General features: G+C 42.7%; 3 protein-coding genes across 3 annotated transcripts; 1 reads left to right on the top strand and 2 right to left on the bottom strand.

Moving 5' to 3' along the window:
• The first annotated feature begins 463 nt into the window (after positions 1–463).
• LOC5507756 (ephrin-B2) lies at positions 464–12,816 on the top strand. The gene is made up of 5 exons (XM_048724522.1): positions 464–978; positions 8,404–8,717; positions 8,798–8,899; positions 9,954–10,268; positions 10,878–12,816. The coding sequence occupies exons 1-5, from the start codon at positions 863–865 to the stop codon at positions 11,096–11,098; spliced, it is 1,068 nt and encodes a 355-aa protein (XP_048580479.1). The 5' UTR covers positions 464–862; the 3' UTR covers positions 11,099–12,816.
• A 456-nt stretch (positions 12,817–13,272) lies between these two features.
• Positions 13,273–14,461, bottom strand: LOC125561148. Its single transcript, XM_048724523.1, has one exon. The coding sequence runs from the start codon at positions 14,452–14,454 to the stop codon at positions 13,525–13,527; it is 930 nt and encodes a 309-aa protein (XP_048580480.1). The 5' UTR covers positions 14,455–14,461; the 3' UTR covers positions 13,273–13,524.
• Positions 14,447–18,326, bottom strand: LOC5507755 (serine/arginine-rich splicing factor SR45). Its single transcript, XM_032376512.2, has 2 exons — positions 16,837–18,326; positions 14,447–16,623 (listed from the first exon to the last, which is right to left on the bottom strand). Exons 1-2 carry the CDS (start codon positions 18,205–18,207, stop codon positions 16,039–16,041), a joined length of 1,956 nt encoding a protein of 651 aa, XP_032232403.2. The 5' UTR covers positions 18,208–18,326; the 3' UTR covers positions 14,447–16,038.
• Positions 18,327–18,605: the final 279 nt, after the last annotated feature.

Genomic DNA, 18,605 nt, shown 5'->3' with positions numbered 1-18,605 from the left:
CAATTACTGAGTGTTCCTTGACCTCAATATGCCCGTGCACATTCGTGTTCTTTAGGGGCAAACCTAATTTTTTATTTGTCTGGAACCAATGCAAAACTGTTTTGCTTGTTATATGATCATGCTTTTACAAAAAAGCAGTGTGTTTATGTAGGTCTAGGGTTACACGAGTCGGTATTTTTGCGTGAGCTTGATGTGATAGCCATATGACACTGATAGGGTGGCCACTCAAAACACAAGCTTTCAGCCTGGCAGACAAACAAGCTGAAATAGCACAAGACAGATCCGCGAGATTGAACGCTTTCTCTACAAAACGCGTCGTTATAGATTACCACAATCCGCTTATAGCTCTCTATGACTCTCAATACAAACCCTTTCAAGTCCCCAGCCCCCCCCCAGGGGAATACGTAATTACAAGTGGGACGGACCCACAGCCAACCCAAACGAGCTAAGGCTAATGTGTCACACGAGATGAAAGCGAGGCCGTTAGAGTTAGCCGGTGAAATGTAAGCCGCGTGCTATAGTGTATGGATATTCCCACAGCTGTGTGGCAACAAGCAGAGCCAAATAAGTGCGCGCTTGTCGTACTAGACGTTACGGCCATCCGACCTATTTCTCGCCCTCTGTAACTATCCCTCCAAGACCGCAACGGAGGTGAGCTCTCGGGCCTGGCGTATTGTGACGAACGCAGCTTCCGCTCGTCTGCTGAAATTCAATAATTTCGTCTTGAACGTGGTGACTGTCAGTTAGTGATCACTAGCAATCAGTGCGTGCCGGAGATTGAGTCGAACTTCACCCCACAGCCCTTGACGGGATTAGAACGAGAACAGATCGTATTTGGATAGTGCGTTTGGAGAAAGAAAGAATGGCGTATGGCAAGGATTCTGGTTGGAGCGCGCTGTTCCTTGTTATGCTAGCTTTGGTGCACAGCGCAAAATCAGTGGTGTATCCGTCGATTTATTGGACCCCGCGAAACCCAATGTGAGTACATTAGCAACGCATCCCTCATTAGCTAACAGATCCCCTCTTCAGCGCGTGAGAGAATACAAGCGAAACCTCTGTGTTAGATTTTATACGCTATATTTAGCGCGCGTACGGTGTTATCACCGGCATTACAGAAACATAGTTACTTGTTAGCTTCTTTTATCTCCAAACAGACGGCTTTTTCTCTATGACGATTGACGGAATTTCCTTCAGGCATAACAAAAATTCTCTAGCTACACCTTTTAATCGTAAATATCCGTGGAAATCAAAGCCGAAAACCAAATTTACAAGGAAAACATTAGCCACAAATGATTCACAAATTATTCCGTTGTGTTTGTTATGTTTTATTGGGGTTTGCCTTCACAAACACGGGTTAATCAAGTGAAGCGAAGTCATCTCGACTTCAAATAAAGTTAATAAGAAAAGTACGGGGGAAGACTTAATCGAGTGTGAACAATCTCGAGCGTTATCAAACTGGCAACTGGAATTACCTTGTATATTGGAAACAGCCTCAATAATTCTACAGCCATAAGCAGGCAATGACAGCTATCGGTCGGCGGCCACTATGGTTCAAATATCGACCTTTTTCAGTGTTCTGTGGCAATTTTTGTTGTTGTTCCTATTTCTAGAATCAGGCAAAAAAGCTTTAGCCTTTATTAACAGAAATTAGCTTACTTAGCTAGACAACAACGACTTAATTTGCGAGTTTTGCGCATGAAAGAACTGGGCGATTGTTTATCGGTTCAGTTTTGTCAAATAGATTTATTTATCAAAATACCTTCACTCAACTGCTCTCTCTATAAAAGTCAATTTTGTAGAATATTTACAATAACAAGCGTCCTAGTAAGCTGTATACTGAAGGGATTTAGGGTTTATTTCATTAAGATGTTACTGGTAGATTCATTAAAGATGACAAAACAGCAACATTTGGAGAAATCATGATTTGAAAAGACGCCAAACATTCATGAAAAATTTAGCGGTGTTCCCTGGAGTTTCAGTGTTTTAAAGACACGCAAGGCTCATTTGGCTCTTCGCTTACTATCAAACATGGATCTAGTCTGGAAAGCCGTATCATTGGTGATTTATCAATCGACTGACCACAAGATTTAGATAAGAGATTTTTATGTCGAGATTAGGCCAAGGGTTTTGTATCGGGTTTAGGTTGTAGCAGGGGGTTCCTTTTTACGTAGTGGACCGCTCGCTGTCGGGTATATTTTTTATCTTGCAAAACAACACTGTCCATTCTTCAGCTTCAACAAATAACACACAAAGAAAATTGTTCAAAAGGATGATTTATTAAAGTCCCAGAGGCAGAGATGGGATAGTTCTATTCAGATGCGGTGACCCAGAAGCGAGGTCATTACGTCGAAGAAGACCGGATTTATTATTTCGTCACAAAACACAGCAGCTTTGATCATCAATTTCCAGATGTAAAAATAATGTGAAATCAAAGAGCTGCCGCGTATATAACGTCTGCGTACAAATTACTTTAAAAGGTTCCAGTTTGCGATTCAACTAAGCCTTGGAAACAAAGGAGAGTTTATTGAGACGTCAAGGCTGTGTTGTAAAGTGTTTGCATTCGTCAATTTTATGACTTTTATTGTTCTTGTAATTTAGTTTTTGCAAAGGTACTTATTTGGGAAAGACATGAAGTTGAATCTCGTTTGCAATCTCAGACGTCCTCAGACTATATTTAGATATTCGTCACATGGTAGGAACATCCAGTTTCCTCCCGCTTTCGACACCTCCTAACCTGGATGTCAAGACACGTTCATTAGTGCAACTAGAGACACACGCCTGGAATTCGCTAAAATAATTTCACTTAAAATTCCTCCATCCGTTCTGTCAGCTCAAAGTATTCATTTGCGGGAAAATAGTTCAAATAACTGTGTAAACCTAACTAGAATAAGAATTTAAATAAAATAGTAAAGAGGAATGCAAGGTCACACACAATTTCCGATAACTCTTTCAAAAGAGATACATCTCTTTCACCGACTCGCAGCTCACCACTTTTTTAAGAATCTTATATTTGTGAAATGCTAAAATCTTCAGCCAGATTGACATTTCTTTCTTCTGTTGTGGTTTCCCATATCGTAAGGTCAAAGCTTGAACCTCAAGCAAAAGAATTTTCGAAATTTGTTTTTCAAAGGCAAAGAAAAACTGTCGGCAATTGTATTATCTGCAAACCGTGTCAGCACAAACAAACAAGACGCTGAAATCGCAAAGTTCTTTCACAATAACCACGCTTTATTTCAAGAACTCGCCTGTTTAGCAAAAGTTTACCAAACTTAGGTAAACAATCTTTGATGAAACAATATCGTGTTTTTTTATTGATTCGAATAATAAAAAAAAGTCCAGGGTGTTGTTCATCAGATTCTGTCTGTCCTCGGTGGCATTTTGCCAATGTAGAGATTCTCGCATCTTACGGTCCTGATGTGTCGCATCAACACGCTGGGCACATAGACAATGCCTGTCACCACAACTGCACGAGAAATGACACTTTCAACAGAAGAAAACATGATACGCATGCTATTCTTGGGAATAGGGCTTCTGTATTTGTTATTAGGTTTTCAGCTAGCATCTCTGGGTTCGGGTTTACATCAGACCTGTATATAAGGGGCGAGGTGTGGGTTTGGTCGTATGCCAGCTCCTACAAAGAGGCATTGAAAGGCTTGGAGCGTTTGGTCCGAGCATCAAATATATTCCAAGTAAACAAGGTGTCGAGTAAATGTAGGTTATGACATCACGAAACAGCATAAATAAATAGATACGTTTTGATTGATTTTTACAAGTGCAAATTTATGGAATCATTGTCGTTTATGGCAGCCTTACTTGTCCAACGACACATAATAGCCCATTGCTTTATCCCAGCACTAAAAGAACAACACAATCAACTATACACATAGGTGTTAATGATCCATTTAAAAGCCTATAAAGCTAACGAGCTAATCAGATGGCGAAGTGTGTCTTTCCGATGTGGTGGTACGCCTCTTTGAGACATACTGGCTCCGGACGAATTACTTGTGAACGTGTATAGAGGACGACGTACCAATAGCTTGTCAATTCTTGTTGTAACGTACCGAGGCACGTAAGGTGCGCGGTAAGGGCCGACCAAGGAAGGTTATATAGATCAGTTTTGTCTTACGGACCGGTTAAAGGAAGTTATGGCCCTCGGAATATACGACTCATTATAGCACCGCTTGGGTAATTTATGGATCCGAAAAACCGGTCTGGACGTGCGATATGAATCTAAGGGGGTGGCTGCAGGAAGTTTGTTACTATCCACTTTTTTATTGTTCATTTTTACACCCACGATAGGAACTTACGATAGGACTTCACGGCCTAGAAAGCATCAGTACTCGTTATATGTAAGGAGGAACGGTTTCCCATATTTTGGTTCAACGCTTCATTCAAGCATAACGCACCTCATACCGCGCTGTGTTACGCGGCTTTCTAATTCAAAACCAACTGATTGAAGAGACCGCAAAGACCGTGTAGTTCAGCCCACTTTCAGACAACAACACAATTCATGTGAAACACCCTCTAGCTTCCATATGGCTCAAATATGTAATAAATGGCATTTCTGTCTACTTCTATCTGTACTGCCCCACGCAACAAGTCGAATACTAGGCCGTCTGGTGACGTGACCGTCCCAATATTTGCCGAATACCTGCAGTCGAATTGAAGCGCGCGTATTTGAGGCCTGAGCTGTGGTTTTTAGGAAATTTTTCTCCCGGAAACTTTAAGAATTGTAAATCTAGGTAATGACAGCGTATTGCTTCATCCCCTCCCCTGCGGTAAAGACCGCATAACAGGAATTACATTTGAGTTTACTTTAATAGCACATATGCTTAGATTTCTACCCTTACTGCTCACACATATGGAATTATAAGACGTCAGATGCTTAGAAAGGGCACACTGTGGACTCTATCTATCATGTAGAGCTTGATCTGTGCGCGTTTCTTAAGGTAGTGAAAGTGTGTTGTAGTAGCGTTGGACTCTACTTTCATCACTTCCGGCAAGGGTCACGAACACTCAAGAGACAACAATCCAAGCAAATTAGAGTCTTGTGACTTAATTACCGAGAACTCAAAGCCTTCCTGGGCTTTGGACATGAGTAATTTGAAGTAGAAGAGCATAAGCTAGTGTCTAACCCGGACGTAGAGGCCGAGAGGTTCGTTGCTGGGGGTGTAAGGTGCGCTAATTAGCTTGTCAAGTACATGGGCGTCAACTTGAACGGAATAGCGGCAAAGACGAAGCTAAGACGCGTCTTGGAATGTACCGTTTATTAACAAACAGAGAATGTGAAATTCTCAGACGATTAGAGCCGCTAGTTATTGGATAACTGTGGGAACCTGTATTGTTGTGAAGTGGTTCGGATACTTAGTTTGGTGATTTGGGAAATTGATGCTGAGTTTTAATAGGCTTAGGGTTGCGGTCTAAGCTATTGTTTTGCTCCTGCATGGGGTTAAAACTTGAATTAGCTTATCAACGTATTCGAAGTTAGCCTGAAGGTTGCTAAGCTCTGAACTGAAGCCAAGCTTTTTTGGCTACACCGGTGATATGTTACAGGCAAGGGGTTTATCTGAAAAACACTTCTACGGTAAAGAGAGCTTGCCTTATTATCGCAAGCCAAATCAAATATTTATGATTAAGACGTCGATAGGTAACGCTAGTTAGATAAGAAAGGAGTGGACGACACTGCTACTTAACCGCTAGAGCTTGGCTCAATAACTGAACAAGCCCCGATCAATAAGAAATATTGGTCATGTTTGATTAAAATCATTTCTCGTGTATTATCTGGAAAGTAATCCATTCTAAGAGCTGTTAATCTGTCAGGTTGACCAAGTGTGAAGGACTCTTACTATGTGTAAATTTAATTATCACATACTAGCGCATTAACCAATTAGCCAAGCTTGAGTGACATAAGCTATGTGTAAATTTAATTATCACATACTAGCGCATTAACCAATTAGCCAAGCTTGAGTGACATAAGCAATATTCGGTTATCTGGGAATGGGAACTCGCTTGGTTTTTAACTATTTCTCAGTTTAATTTTGATACATAAGAACCCTGAATGGATTTCCTTGAGTCTAAGATGGATAGAATGCTAAGATCTCAATTAATGCAGTACTGATAAGATCTCATTAATCAAGACATGTTAGATATCAATCTAAGATCACTCAAGATATCCAAACCCCCACGAATACTATATGGAACGTGTTGTAAGTGGAGGGATGACTCAACCAAATAAGTCCTGCGGCTGTTTGTGCGACAAGTATGCGTCGGCCAACGTGAAAAATGACTTATTTTAACCCAAGTTTATCATTTAATGTTACAACCAAATAAAACAAATGATTACGGTGTATAATTATCATAAATAGCCTTTAGGCGTGCATCCAAGAGTTGGCAGCGTTAAGATTGAAGACTATCGTGGTGCGGATAAAGACCCCGACTTTCCTCTAGACAATGCTACGGACCTTCTTAAATAGTCGCGGGTGATCTTTATTTTTCCATAATCTGTGATTTACAACGCGGAAATTTTGGCCGACCTCACGTGGCTTCCCGTTGCTCTATATATTACCCCTGTCCCTTTTCTGTTTAACGTTGCGCCGAAGAGAACATAGTAATCCCAGTCATGCTGAGGGACCGAAACAACCTTTTGTGCGATCGACGCGGGGATTTTGGCTTGAGCGAATTCTGGAAAACTCACAACCATATGGCGTCTTTTCTCTTTGCCAGCTGAACAGATACTAGCGTCCAAAACCTCAAAATTAAATCCAGAACCCACCAAGAGACCGAAATAATGTTATTTTATAAAATGTAATAACTAAATTAGAGATAGAAATAAGATGTCATAAATCAAACCGTCAGGAACACGCTGAGCTTGGTTCAAAGTCTTGCCGAGCGCGAGGCGGGGGTCTTGGATTTGTATTGGGGTAGAACGATACCAAATTCACCGGAATTAGCCTTGTATGTGGTCTCAGCCGGACCTGCGGGGATTCCATTTTGTAATGAGTTTACAGTGTGTTTATTTGTTGTCAGCTCAGCATGTGGATGGTCGGTTTGCACGAATGGCGGAAACAGGGCTCGAAATAATAATCATCTACATCGAGATAAATAAGGTGGCCGTTTGGCTCGCAAAGAAAGAGCTTTTGATGTCGCTTCGTTGGCATCCTCATGCAAGCGTGAAATGACCTAGATATGTAATTATGTCGAGGCGGTGTTTCGGTGATACGAATCACAGCCCCTTGTTTGTATTTGGGTCGTAGGCTGGAATGAGAGGCGCACATACACAAAAGGCGCATAGCCCGACTACCTATATTACTCTTGTTGAATAAAACAAGGGTTTTATATATATGATGTGTAACCCATATACTACTCCTTTAAATAATTTTGGGGCGAGAAAAGAACGAACTTACGGCATAATCAAACTCTAACTCAAGCAATTTAGATTGAGACATCATTTACTAGCTATCTCACAATAACACACAAATGCTTTTTCGTACACCGTAGAACGATTTAGGTATTTCATAAGCATTCCTCCCTAATTTGGACCTTGTAACAAGAAGAGCAGACCTTTATCAGAAGAGTTCATTCACGGACTCTCTTCTGCACAAACTCCATGGGAACCTGGCGTGTACCCAGGATTTGCTAAGGAGGGTGGGGAGGAGGGTGCGCAGATATACGTATCATATGGGAAACGGATAGCATTGCAGTTTCGACCCAGTTTACTCTCCTTGTATGTCGAATTGCATAACGTCTGACCACGGCAACAAAATGACGTCGGATCCTGATCCAGTCCTGCTCCTTGTTACTCCTTACCGCCGCATGTCACACCTTATCGCGTCTTTCATTACAATTTCAAATCCTTACGTTTACAAAATGACATAACTCTTAAAATCAGTCTTCTCATTGACACATAACACCACTTCTTAGGCAGCTACACTGGCTCCCCGTTGAGTTTAGAGTAAAGTTTAAAGTATTATTATTAACCTATAAGGCTATCCACGGACTCGCACCACAATATTTAAGCGAACTTGTTACAATAAAACCCCATTCTGCGTATAATCTAAGATCGAACAGTGGAGTTAAGCTCCAACCGCCCAGAATTAAGTCTTTAGTCACTCTCGAGACCGCTCGTTTGAGTTACCCGCGCCTAAGCTATGGAACAGCCTCTTGAAATTGGCAATGGCACGAATATTTCATTAAAACTTTCTTATTTAAGGAGGCTTTTAACCTTTAAGTTCTTGACCGATATTGTCCTCCATAGTTATATTTTATTAAAATTTTATATTTATTAGTTATTGTATATATTTCAATTTATATATATATATATATATATATATATATATTCATTTTTGTAATTAATCTGCCACATTTTATTGTAATTATATCTTATGTTCTATCCTATATATTTAGGTTTTCACAACTCGTGACTCCAACAGCAATGAACGTTGCAGCCATGTCAAAAGTGAAGATCGTCTGCCCCAACCCTACGTCGATAGTCGATAAAGTTCAGGATGACACGCCTAAGGAATTTCTCTACGAAAACTTATGGATTGTCACGGAAGAAAGCTACGACAAATGTAACACCACCCTATCCCCCAGGAATAAGATTCTGCTCAAGTGCGACACCCCCCTGAGTTTGAAGTACTACACAGTGGCATTCCAGCAATTCAGTGCGACTGCGCAAGGCCTGGAGTTTGCTCTGGGACAAGAGTATTACTTTATCGGTGAGAGAACTTTGTGTCATTTTCAAAATAATTACTGTAAGTCAATAATGCTGATAAAAATCATTCTTTTAAACCTCCAGCGACGTCAGATGGGACCAAGTCATCGCTGGACAAAACGAGTGGCGGGAATTGTATTAAGAGTAACATGCGAATGAAATTCTACATCTGTAAAAGCCCACAAGGTATGTAAGGAGTGGGATGATAACCCCAATAGTATGTAACGAGTGGGAGGATTACCACAATAGTATGTAACGAGTGGGATGATTACCACAATAGTATGTAACGAGTGGGATGATAACCCCAATAGTATGTAACGAGTGGGATGATAACCCCAATAGTATGTAACGAGTGGGAGGATTACCACAATAGTATGTAACGAGTGGGATGATAACCCCAATAGTATGTAACGAGTGGGATGATAACCAGAATAGTATGTAACGGGTGGGAGGATTACCAAAATAGTATGTAACGAGTGGGATGATAACCCCAATAGTATGTAACGAGTGGGATGATAACCCCAATAGTATGTAAGGAGTGGGATGATTACCAAAATAGTATGTAACGAGTGGGATGATTACCACAATAGTATGTAACGAGTGGGATGATTACCACAATAGTATGTAACGAGTGGGATGATAACCCCAATAGTATGTAACGAGTGGGATGATAACCCCAATAGTATGTAACGAGTGGGATGATTACCACAATAGTATGTAACGAGTGGGAGGATTACCACAATAGTATGTAACGAGTGGGATGATTACCACAATAGTATGTAACGAGTGGGATGATTACCAGAATAGTATGTAACGAGTAGGATCATAACCCCAATAGTATGTAACGAGTGGGATGATTTGTCGTTTGGCCAGTCGAGCAAGACTTCGTCAATACTGGCTGATGTTGCCGCTGTTTGCACGGGCTTTAAACAACAGTCTTACGTAACCGTTAGATGATGGACGAAACTCGACGACCCCAGTGGAGGGGCGTTAGGGGGGTATCCAGAGGTGGTGGTTCTTAGGGACAGACAATTAGCGGCTTGATACTGTTGTACTGTTGTTAAGACACCCGCCTTCGATCCGCCTTTGAACGCCCACAGTATAGAACCTTATGAACCTCTTTAACACGTAGACGCGAGTTTAGGTGCCATCCTTCTCGACTTTGTCATGATAACGCGCACAATGCACAGACCGTCCGACGCTGTCAGTAAAACAACTTGTAACGTTGATTGTTCCGTAGACCCGCGATGTCTCCCCCCTACAACTGCCCCACCCACAACACCCTCAGGGTGTCCTACAGTGCCATCAACCACGCAAACACCACTACCCCCCAAGACCAACCCAACAACGGAGCCGACGGAATCCAACGAGGTACCCTTACTACCCACCGAAAACAGTCACACCAAGTCTAGTCTTCAGAGCGACGACCCTAAACCGACTTTGAGACCGTCAATGGCGCCCGCCGTCACGTCAATCAGACCGCAAGTGACGAAGTACTCGTCTCAAACGGAAAAGGAGGCGATTGTGAGGGAAGAGCCGTGTTCACATGACGATGGTATGTATCTACTCGACACGAGAACTAGTACCTCGTCATAGAATAGTTATTCCTTGTTATACCGACGCCGTGTTTGGTGTAGCTTTTTATGGGTGCGAGAGTAAAAACTAACAAAGCGCACACTTTATTTACCCAAGTCCCCTTCGGCCACACCATCTACGCGTGTTCTCTTAGTCTTTTGGAAGTTATCTTGTGTTAGAACAGCATCACCTACTTTAGACTGAGCCAACAAGCCTATTTACCGATGTCGTTTTAGGGATCGAATGGAAAAGTGTGCGCAGCGAAACCATCGTGCGCAAGTACATTTTCTAGTGTTGATCCTGCAAGTTGTACTAGATGTAGCTCTGACAGTTACGGTGGGAATGTCACATGTCATTGCCACCAGACACGCCGGTATCGATTTAGCCCGTTCTGCACAAAGGTAGCTCCACCTTCCTTGCGCCTTGTCATTCTCCAAAGTGCGCCGCTTGCTACACAAGCTATGCCTATACCTCAGAATGAAAGTGTCGCGGGTCCTTCCCCTTTTCTTATTTCGGATGTTTGCTACACAAGCTATGCCTATATAGCAAGTAAAGCCATATAGACTAATCTCCTTTTTTTCCGCTTCAGGGATACGTCCAAGTTGGAGTATCATCATTCCCCTTTTGATAATCATCGTCCTGTTAATAGCGACGAACGTGTTCTTCGTCTACCAGTTAAAGCAGATTTACACTGCAAAGGACTCGAACATTTGCGAGAGCCTGGACAGACGCTCTGAGCGGTCTAAATTCACGTTAGCTTCAATAGGGCTAGGCAGACGAAAAGACGAGGCGAGTCCTGTTAATGTATGACATGGCACAAAACCTTCATCATGCAATGTCCTTTGACGTCTCATCAAATCGAGGGATGGTCGTCATTAGATGAAGCATGTCGCATGCGATCGAGTGATGTCGTCATTGCACGAAGCATGTATTCCAAGTCGCAACTAACTGGGCGATATCTTAACTGGATGAAGCATTTCGTTTGACCTCGCATCGAATCGAGCAATGTCGTTAGTGGATGAAATATATCTTCGATGTCGCATGCAATCGAGCGATATCGCCATTGAATGGAAAATGTCCACGTACGTTTCAGCAACGTGAAGTCAGGAATGGGAGTGAGAAAATTTGAGTTATTATTAAGTCTAACGATTACGCGCAGATGCACAAACATGAGCTTACGGAAAGAGCAATCATGTGCTATTGAACAAGTATTAGCAGCTATGCATCCAACTCCTTTCTCCTTTCTCTTACTGGGAGCACCACAAGGGAACACTAGCACAAGACGAACCATCTGAAGGTTGGTCATGGCGTGCTACCTTAGCTACACATGTGAACCAGCGGCCTTTTCGGCGCTCCAGGAAGTTTATCATACCTCAAATGACACCCCAAAACCTGCCAAGCTCCAAGGAGTAAACTTAGATCAAATGACACCCCAAACCTGCCAAGCTCCAAGGAGTAAACTTAGATCAAATGACACCCCAAAACCTGCCAAGCTCCAAGGAGTAAACTTAGATCAAATGACACCCCCAAACCTGCCAAGCTCCAAGGAGCACACTGAGATCGATGACAAAGGTGGTGTCCACAACGAAACTATTACGAGAATGTAAAAATTGTCTACACGGGAACCAATATAAAACAGACATTTTGTTCCTTGACACGCAAAATAATCACGCCCCAAATGTGTCACGCTCTGTATTTATCGGACTTCATTTGCGTCATGCCCCATGTCACGCTATACGTGTCACACAAGGAGCTCTTGTGATCTCGATATTCTCCACCTGCTTCAAGGTATAACAGAGAATCGTTCTATCGGCCTCAAAGAGGCGACGGTGTCGTACTTCAAAGTCGGCTGAACACTTGAACACGCCAAATCTTTAAAATCGTGAAATTTAAAGACTTGTCACGAAATCGCGATTCTAAAGACTTGTATTATGAGAGTGAGAAGAGGTACACCGACATACATGTACTACACTTACATTAATTTATGGACGCTTAAAGCGACTCAATACACCAAGAATTATATTTTCGTAAAAAAAGCAGGGAAAAAACATTGTAGGCTCTATTTCCAGCGTAGGCTGGAAGGGGTTTGAAAAGGAAACCTACATTATTCAGAAGTCGGAATAATTATTTCTGAAACATTTTTTCTATACTTTAGGAAGGGAGAAGGGGGCTTGAATTAAAATTTTTTTTCCTAGGTTTAAAAATATCAAACTTTTAGTGGGCTTCTAGGTTGTTTACTATTCAATATTAGTGGTATTTCTCTGTGTTAATCAGTAATTCGTTAAGTTAATTAGTAAATCGACTTTGTCTTCCCTCTTCGACATTGCCACTTCAACATTGTGTGAACGAGCGTTTTCTTATATACATACAAATAATAGAAATTAAAATATTGCAAGATATTTTGTAATTATCGCTGTACATTATATACCAATTAACTCATCAAGCGATTCGACGTCTAATAGAGTCCATATGAATTTTGTACATAGTTTTAATACATTTTATAATAAATACTGTTGGTCTCATATGTATATACTTTACACAAGTCGGTCCCTTCGTTACCTTTAGCGCGAAAAAATAAATAAAGCTCTCAAAAACTCGCATTTTGATTCCCAACCTCTCGCTTTCCACTATCCCTCAAAAAAGGATTTTTCTAAATATCAGAAATACATATACGGTGAAACCTCGATATACTATCACCGATATACTTTCGGTATAACGATGTCGCCAACTAAAAAAAATATATGGAAAATATTCTCGATATAACGATGACTTTTCCCTTGCCTTATAGTTATATCTAGGTTCCATTGTATTACCGGCCCGCGCTAACAAGGCTGGTTGTGAAAGCCAGTCACTAATCGTTAGCGTGACAGCGCTTTTGCAATACCATTTTTCTCTTCAATTAATAGCCCCTTTATAACATGATATGCCTGAGGGTACGCACTAAGTATCGATCGCGGCCCTTATGCGTAATAGCACGTACGTTCTTGATAGTAAAAATACAAGGTGTATTTATTGCAAATATTTGAGAGTAAAACAAAAATATAATATAGAGAACGCCAAATAAATAATTACATAGAGCACTCTTTGTACACGCGGTTGAAGTCGTTCCCAACCAAACGACAGGCTCTTAGAGAAAAAAAAATATATTGTCTAGATCGTCTCTCGTTTACGGTCTTTTTACAGTCTCACAGTGGAATATTTCTATATACATGTGGAATTAATTTCAGGGGCAGCCCTTAGGCGTTCAAATACGGCGAGTTTTTCAATCCCTCCGAGTGCTCGCATGAGTTACACGAGCAAAAAGTGCCGTGCGCCAATCTCTCCTCCTCTTCCTCCTGCCCGAGTCGTAAATATCTACATTTCAGAAGCTCTTCGTAAGAAGGGGCATCGGGCACAGGGCTATGGCCGTGCCGATTATCGCTCTGAGACTTAAGAAACTCCATGGGGTCCTTTATCCCGACATTACTCGACGACCGACTCCTGCGAGGTTTCACGTCCCATGACTGCAGCACCTCTTCCATCGTTATCTCAGGAAGACAAAGCCCTGTGCTCTCTTCCACGTGTATCGATGGTGGACCGAGCGGTCTCGGGCTGCGTTGCACGTTCCTGTTGCCCTTAGCTTTCTTATGATCCTTGTGACGTCTTGGCAAGCCTCCGGACGAATACTCCACTCCCCCTACTGGGCTTGTTCTAACTCCCGAGGCACGCTTATCGATGTGGAGAAGCCCAGCCCGAGGATTTGCCTTGGGTTTAACGGCTTCCTTGAATAAGTCGCTAATCTGAGAGGCTTCAGCCCTCGAGAGTGCCTTGCTAGTGACGGGGAAGTTTGTTTGTTGCCGTGTTTCTCTGTTGACATGTTGTTTAGTAGCTGGAACTTTAAGAGGACCCAGCACTAATGGTTCATGAGTTCTACCACGTTTTGAATGAGCAATTGATTGACCCGAAGACCGCAATAAATCGCCAACTGCCTCTTTTGGTTTCGATGCTAATGGTTTTAAGATTGTTGTTTGGGTGACATGTCTCCGTTTTGTAGTATCCATCGGTCTCCCTGTTCGGCCAGGGTCCGGTACCTTATTTGCGGAGCTGTGTTTACCTTGCATTTGAGAATCTGTTGGCCTAACCTTTTGACTCGCTAGATCGCTCTTGTTAGTCTTTTTCGTGCTCATGGCGTCGTGGTTTATATGGAGTTGATCTTCAAGTAGATGACTAACCCGACACTCGCAAGCTCTCGTGCTCGGGGGCAAATTCCGTGATCGAATTCGAACACGTATCAAATGGGCAGCCAATAAGCAGTCGACTAGAACGACAGGTTTATGCGTAAGATCTTGCGAACGAAAACTCGATCGATCCTTACCATCAGCACTTAACTAACACAATGTTTTGGTAGCACTGATAGGGGTGAGTTTTGGAGTGATGTACTTTGTGGGAGTATTGTGAGAGTAGTTGTGTCGGCGTGACCAGTGACGTGCAACATCTCGTGATGACGGGGGAGGGAGAAAAGGCGCAGTAACCGTAACGCACACGACAAAATCTTTGTCAACATCTCTTTTACAAGAACTTTTTAGCTGAATGTTTATAATATACAACAACAGAGATGTATTTAGTTATGGTATTTAACAATCCTGTGGGTTTTAGCTCCACTTTGTTTTTATTGCATAAACATAAATGAGCTTAAAACCATGACAACAAGCATATAAAGAAAAAAATAAGTAGAAATTTATAAACTTATCAAAATGGTCATTCATGGAATATCGTCGTAAATAAAGTCAAACGAAAAGGGCTAAATGTCTAATTAATTCATGTAATGAGACAAATAGCGAAGCAAGCTCTTCCCAAAACCTTTAGCCTATAATTAACAGGTAACCAAAGCTTCGACAATACCATTAGGGTGACCCAACAGTCATTTGCGTAACCTGGGGTAACAGACACATTGCTCTGGATGGTTCCCGAAACCTTGATCTTTATCAATAATACTGAAAATAATATAGGACTTTCAAGGTCTAAAATGCTTTTATAGCCCGTAATCAACACCATTTTCCAACCAGCTCTCTCCCAACTCCACTTGTTTTAACATAACTGTTTGTTTGCACAAATTAACTACGGACATGTCATTGGGAAAATATTACAACCTCTAGAGAGAGGTGACTTGGCAAAATATCATTAGTATGTTCTATAAAAAGCACTTGTTGCGTTTTGTCGACTTTTTGCAATTTTCATTAATCGTACCCAGGTGCTTACATAAGGGGAGGATGGTACGGTGCGCGCGCACCTCCTCTCTGCCTCAATTTCTTATTGGATGATCGTCAAATGCTACCCATGATGCACATATGGCTGCGCATCCCCCAAGAGAGCTGGGTACGAGCCTGGCCCCTAGCTTTTGACGTAGTCCCCAATTCTACAGCAAAACATCATATAAGATTTGTCTGTTGGTTTTCTATTGTCTTTGGCAAGGGCGTAGCCTCTTTTTAGCAGCCAAAAATAGAGTAAATGTATGAGACATTAACTAAAGTACAGGAGAAAATGCATTCAAAGTCCCTTTTGGGCCCCTCCTAATAAAAATCCTGGCTAAGCCGCTGTTTGGTATCGCTATGAAGAGACCCTGAGGACGAAGACAAGAGGCAGCTTAAACGAAGTATCGAAACACAACATTTCATAGTGGCAAAGCAATGTTTTAAGACGAGCACTATGATCGGCTACTTGGCGGTTTCCTTTGCTCTTAATGTTCCAAGCACACTCTATCAAACACACTGTCATGAGTCGTCCTCATGCGAGGTGTTCCTTAGATACCTACAGTTCTGTACCGCCTCAAAGTCTATTTTCGCTTCTTTTCGTTTGTCGATAACACGTGACAGCGCGTGCTTATCCTCAGCGGAAGCATTCCAGCTTTTCATGACGTCACTCAAACTCACTTCCGGTAGTGCCACGTCGTCATCGCCTACACTTGCCTCATGAATTAGTAGGCTCGCTACCAGGCTCAGCTCATCCGATATTTTAGACCTCCTGCGTTGCTGCCCATGAGCCACTATGCTCAACCTACGGCCAATAGTTGGGGACATGATGTCTGGGGTGCTCGGGCGCTGTGTGCTTGCATCTCCAAGGGATAAATCCCCTAAGCATTTTGAACCCCGGCGCACCATGTTTATACTTCCGCGCCTGGGGCTCAATTGAACACTTGCCATCTCGTCCGTCCATCCATTAGATCTCCTTCGTGCTTCATTCGGAGAGTTTTCGGAACCCGAAGTTGGCCTCCGTAGTAAAGGGCTTACGTCTTCTCTGTCGTTGGTCCGTTCCGAGTCGATTTGGAAAAAAGACTTGCTTCTCACATGGACTGGCACCTGCAAGTATTCAATTGGGGGTTCGTGACTATTGGACCGGATAACACTCCCTCGTCTTATCTGAGCGACGCGGGGTGATATAGCGAGCTTATCAGCTCGTGACTTCTGATAACTCCCAGTCGTCGAGCTTCTATGGCTAGCCGGCACGTCCATTGTGACGCATAGCACGGACGATACATCATTGACGTCTCCCTGCTCTCCAGAGGTACTTACCTGTTCCAGGCTCGATTCAATGCTATTACTGACCATAGCACCCTCCGGAGGTCCTTCTTTTTTGGCTGGCCTTAAAACCACGGTAGGTCTCGGAGATGAAGGTGACCGCCTTCCTGGCCTAGGTGACAAGGAAGGACTCGGAGATAAGGAAGACCGACTTCCTGGCCTAGGGGACAAGGTGGGTCTCGGAGATAGGGGTGACAGCGGAGGAGGAGTTGACCCTGGTAAACTCGGAGACAATGGTGAACTAGGTGATGACGACAACGGCGGTCTAGGTGATATTGGTCGACGAGGCACTGTTGGTGATTGTGGTGATCTAGGTGATGTCATTGACCTGGTTTGTGGTGATATTGGGGACCTGGGCGATGACATCCGTTGTCTAGGTGATGATAGTGACGTTTGTTGCCCAGGTAATGGTAATGAAGTTGGCTGCCTAGGTGATGGGGGCGACGTTGGTTGCCTAGGTGATGGTGTTGAGGTTGGTTGCCTAGGTGATGGTGGCGACGTTGGTTGCCTGGAGGACGGTGACCTTCCCTGCATGGGTATAGGTGACGACTTGGGAGAATTGTGTCGAGACGATTCTGTTAAAATTGAGATTTTTGGTGGATGTTGATGAGCCGGACGCGTTACTAAGGAGTCCGCTGTAGCGGATAGTTGCTTGTCTGATTTCTCTTGCCGCTTTACCGATAATCTGGAGCTTGTTTTCTTTGCTTTTGCGATGACAGGGTGGTTTCCAATCCTTTGAGACAAAGCTTTGATACTGTTCTTACGTTGCGGTTGTGTTTGCACATACGTGCCGGCTGAGGTCTCATTCACTTCACCACGCGCATCTTTTACTTTAGCCTTATATTGATCGCTAGTACTGCCGGAGCTGCTTCTGGCGTCTGTGAAGACGACATATCCGTCAAATTCTTTATCAGGTCTTTCCTGTTCATCTCTTGATGAAGAACCTTTGTGCGTGATTGCTAATCCATCACCAGCTTCTGCTCTCGCCGCTTGGACAGCACCTTCATCAATTGAAGACTTGGCACTACAGCCTTGTTCGGATGAGACTCCTTGTTTACCAAATAATTCGCATTGTTTGGGTAATCCGTGACCATGAGGCGCTTGTTTACTCGGAACTTGAGATATCCCGTTATCAAGATGACTAGAAAAAGAATCTTTTTGTAGACTAGAGGCTATATCTGTCGAGAAAGCACCATCTCCTGTGTCCCCTTCTTTAAAACGGACACTTTTCTGGGCAGAATCGTGTGATGGACTATCAGAAGCAAGCTCCGCCAAGACCTTGGAAAACTCGGATGACTTCGAAAGGAGCGAGGGCTCAACCTGAGGTTCAAGAAGCTCGCTTTCAAAACCCTCTTGGAAGCTCATCTCGGCATATTCCCCTCCTAACACTTATGCTGTTTATGATTTGCTTTCGTATTTCCATCGCTTTGTTTATCTCGTACGTGGAACGCGTTTGTAAAGGCATTTGCAGCCAATTGTCTAGTGATCCATACGGTCCTTTGTTTAATGAAGAACAGTGAACCCTCTATTATTTTAATTGATTTTATAAGAAGCTCTATGACGATAAAGGTCGCTAAATGGGGTAGTAGTTTGACATGGAGTTTGCGATCCTTATTGTCATAGCTAATTACTGTAAAATAAGACAAGAACGAGTCGCCAGGAATCGCGCATTTTTAGTTTGATTTGAATAGTCAATAAAAACTCACTCCGTATACAATAACGTTTCTTCTTTTCTTAAATTAGTTTTATAGTAATATATTAGT

This window comes from Nematostella vectensis, chromosome 3 (assembly GCF_932526225.1).
Source record: "Nematostella vectensis chromosome 3, jaNemVect1.1, whole genome shotgun sequence".
NCBI classification, from domain to species: domain Eukaryota; kingdom Metazoa; phylum Cnidaria; class Anthozoa; order Actiniaria; family Edwardsiidae; genus Nematostella; species Nematostella vectensis.
The sequence above is the reverse complement of the archived record's forward strand: the minus strand, read 5'-3'. Positions and strand labels throughout refer to the sequence as shown.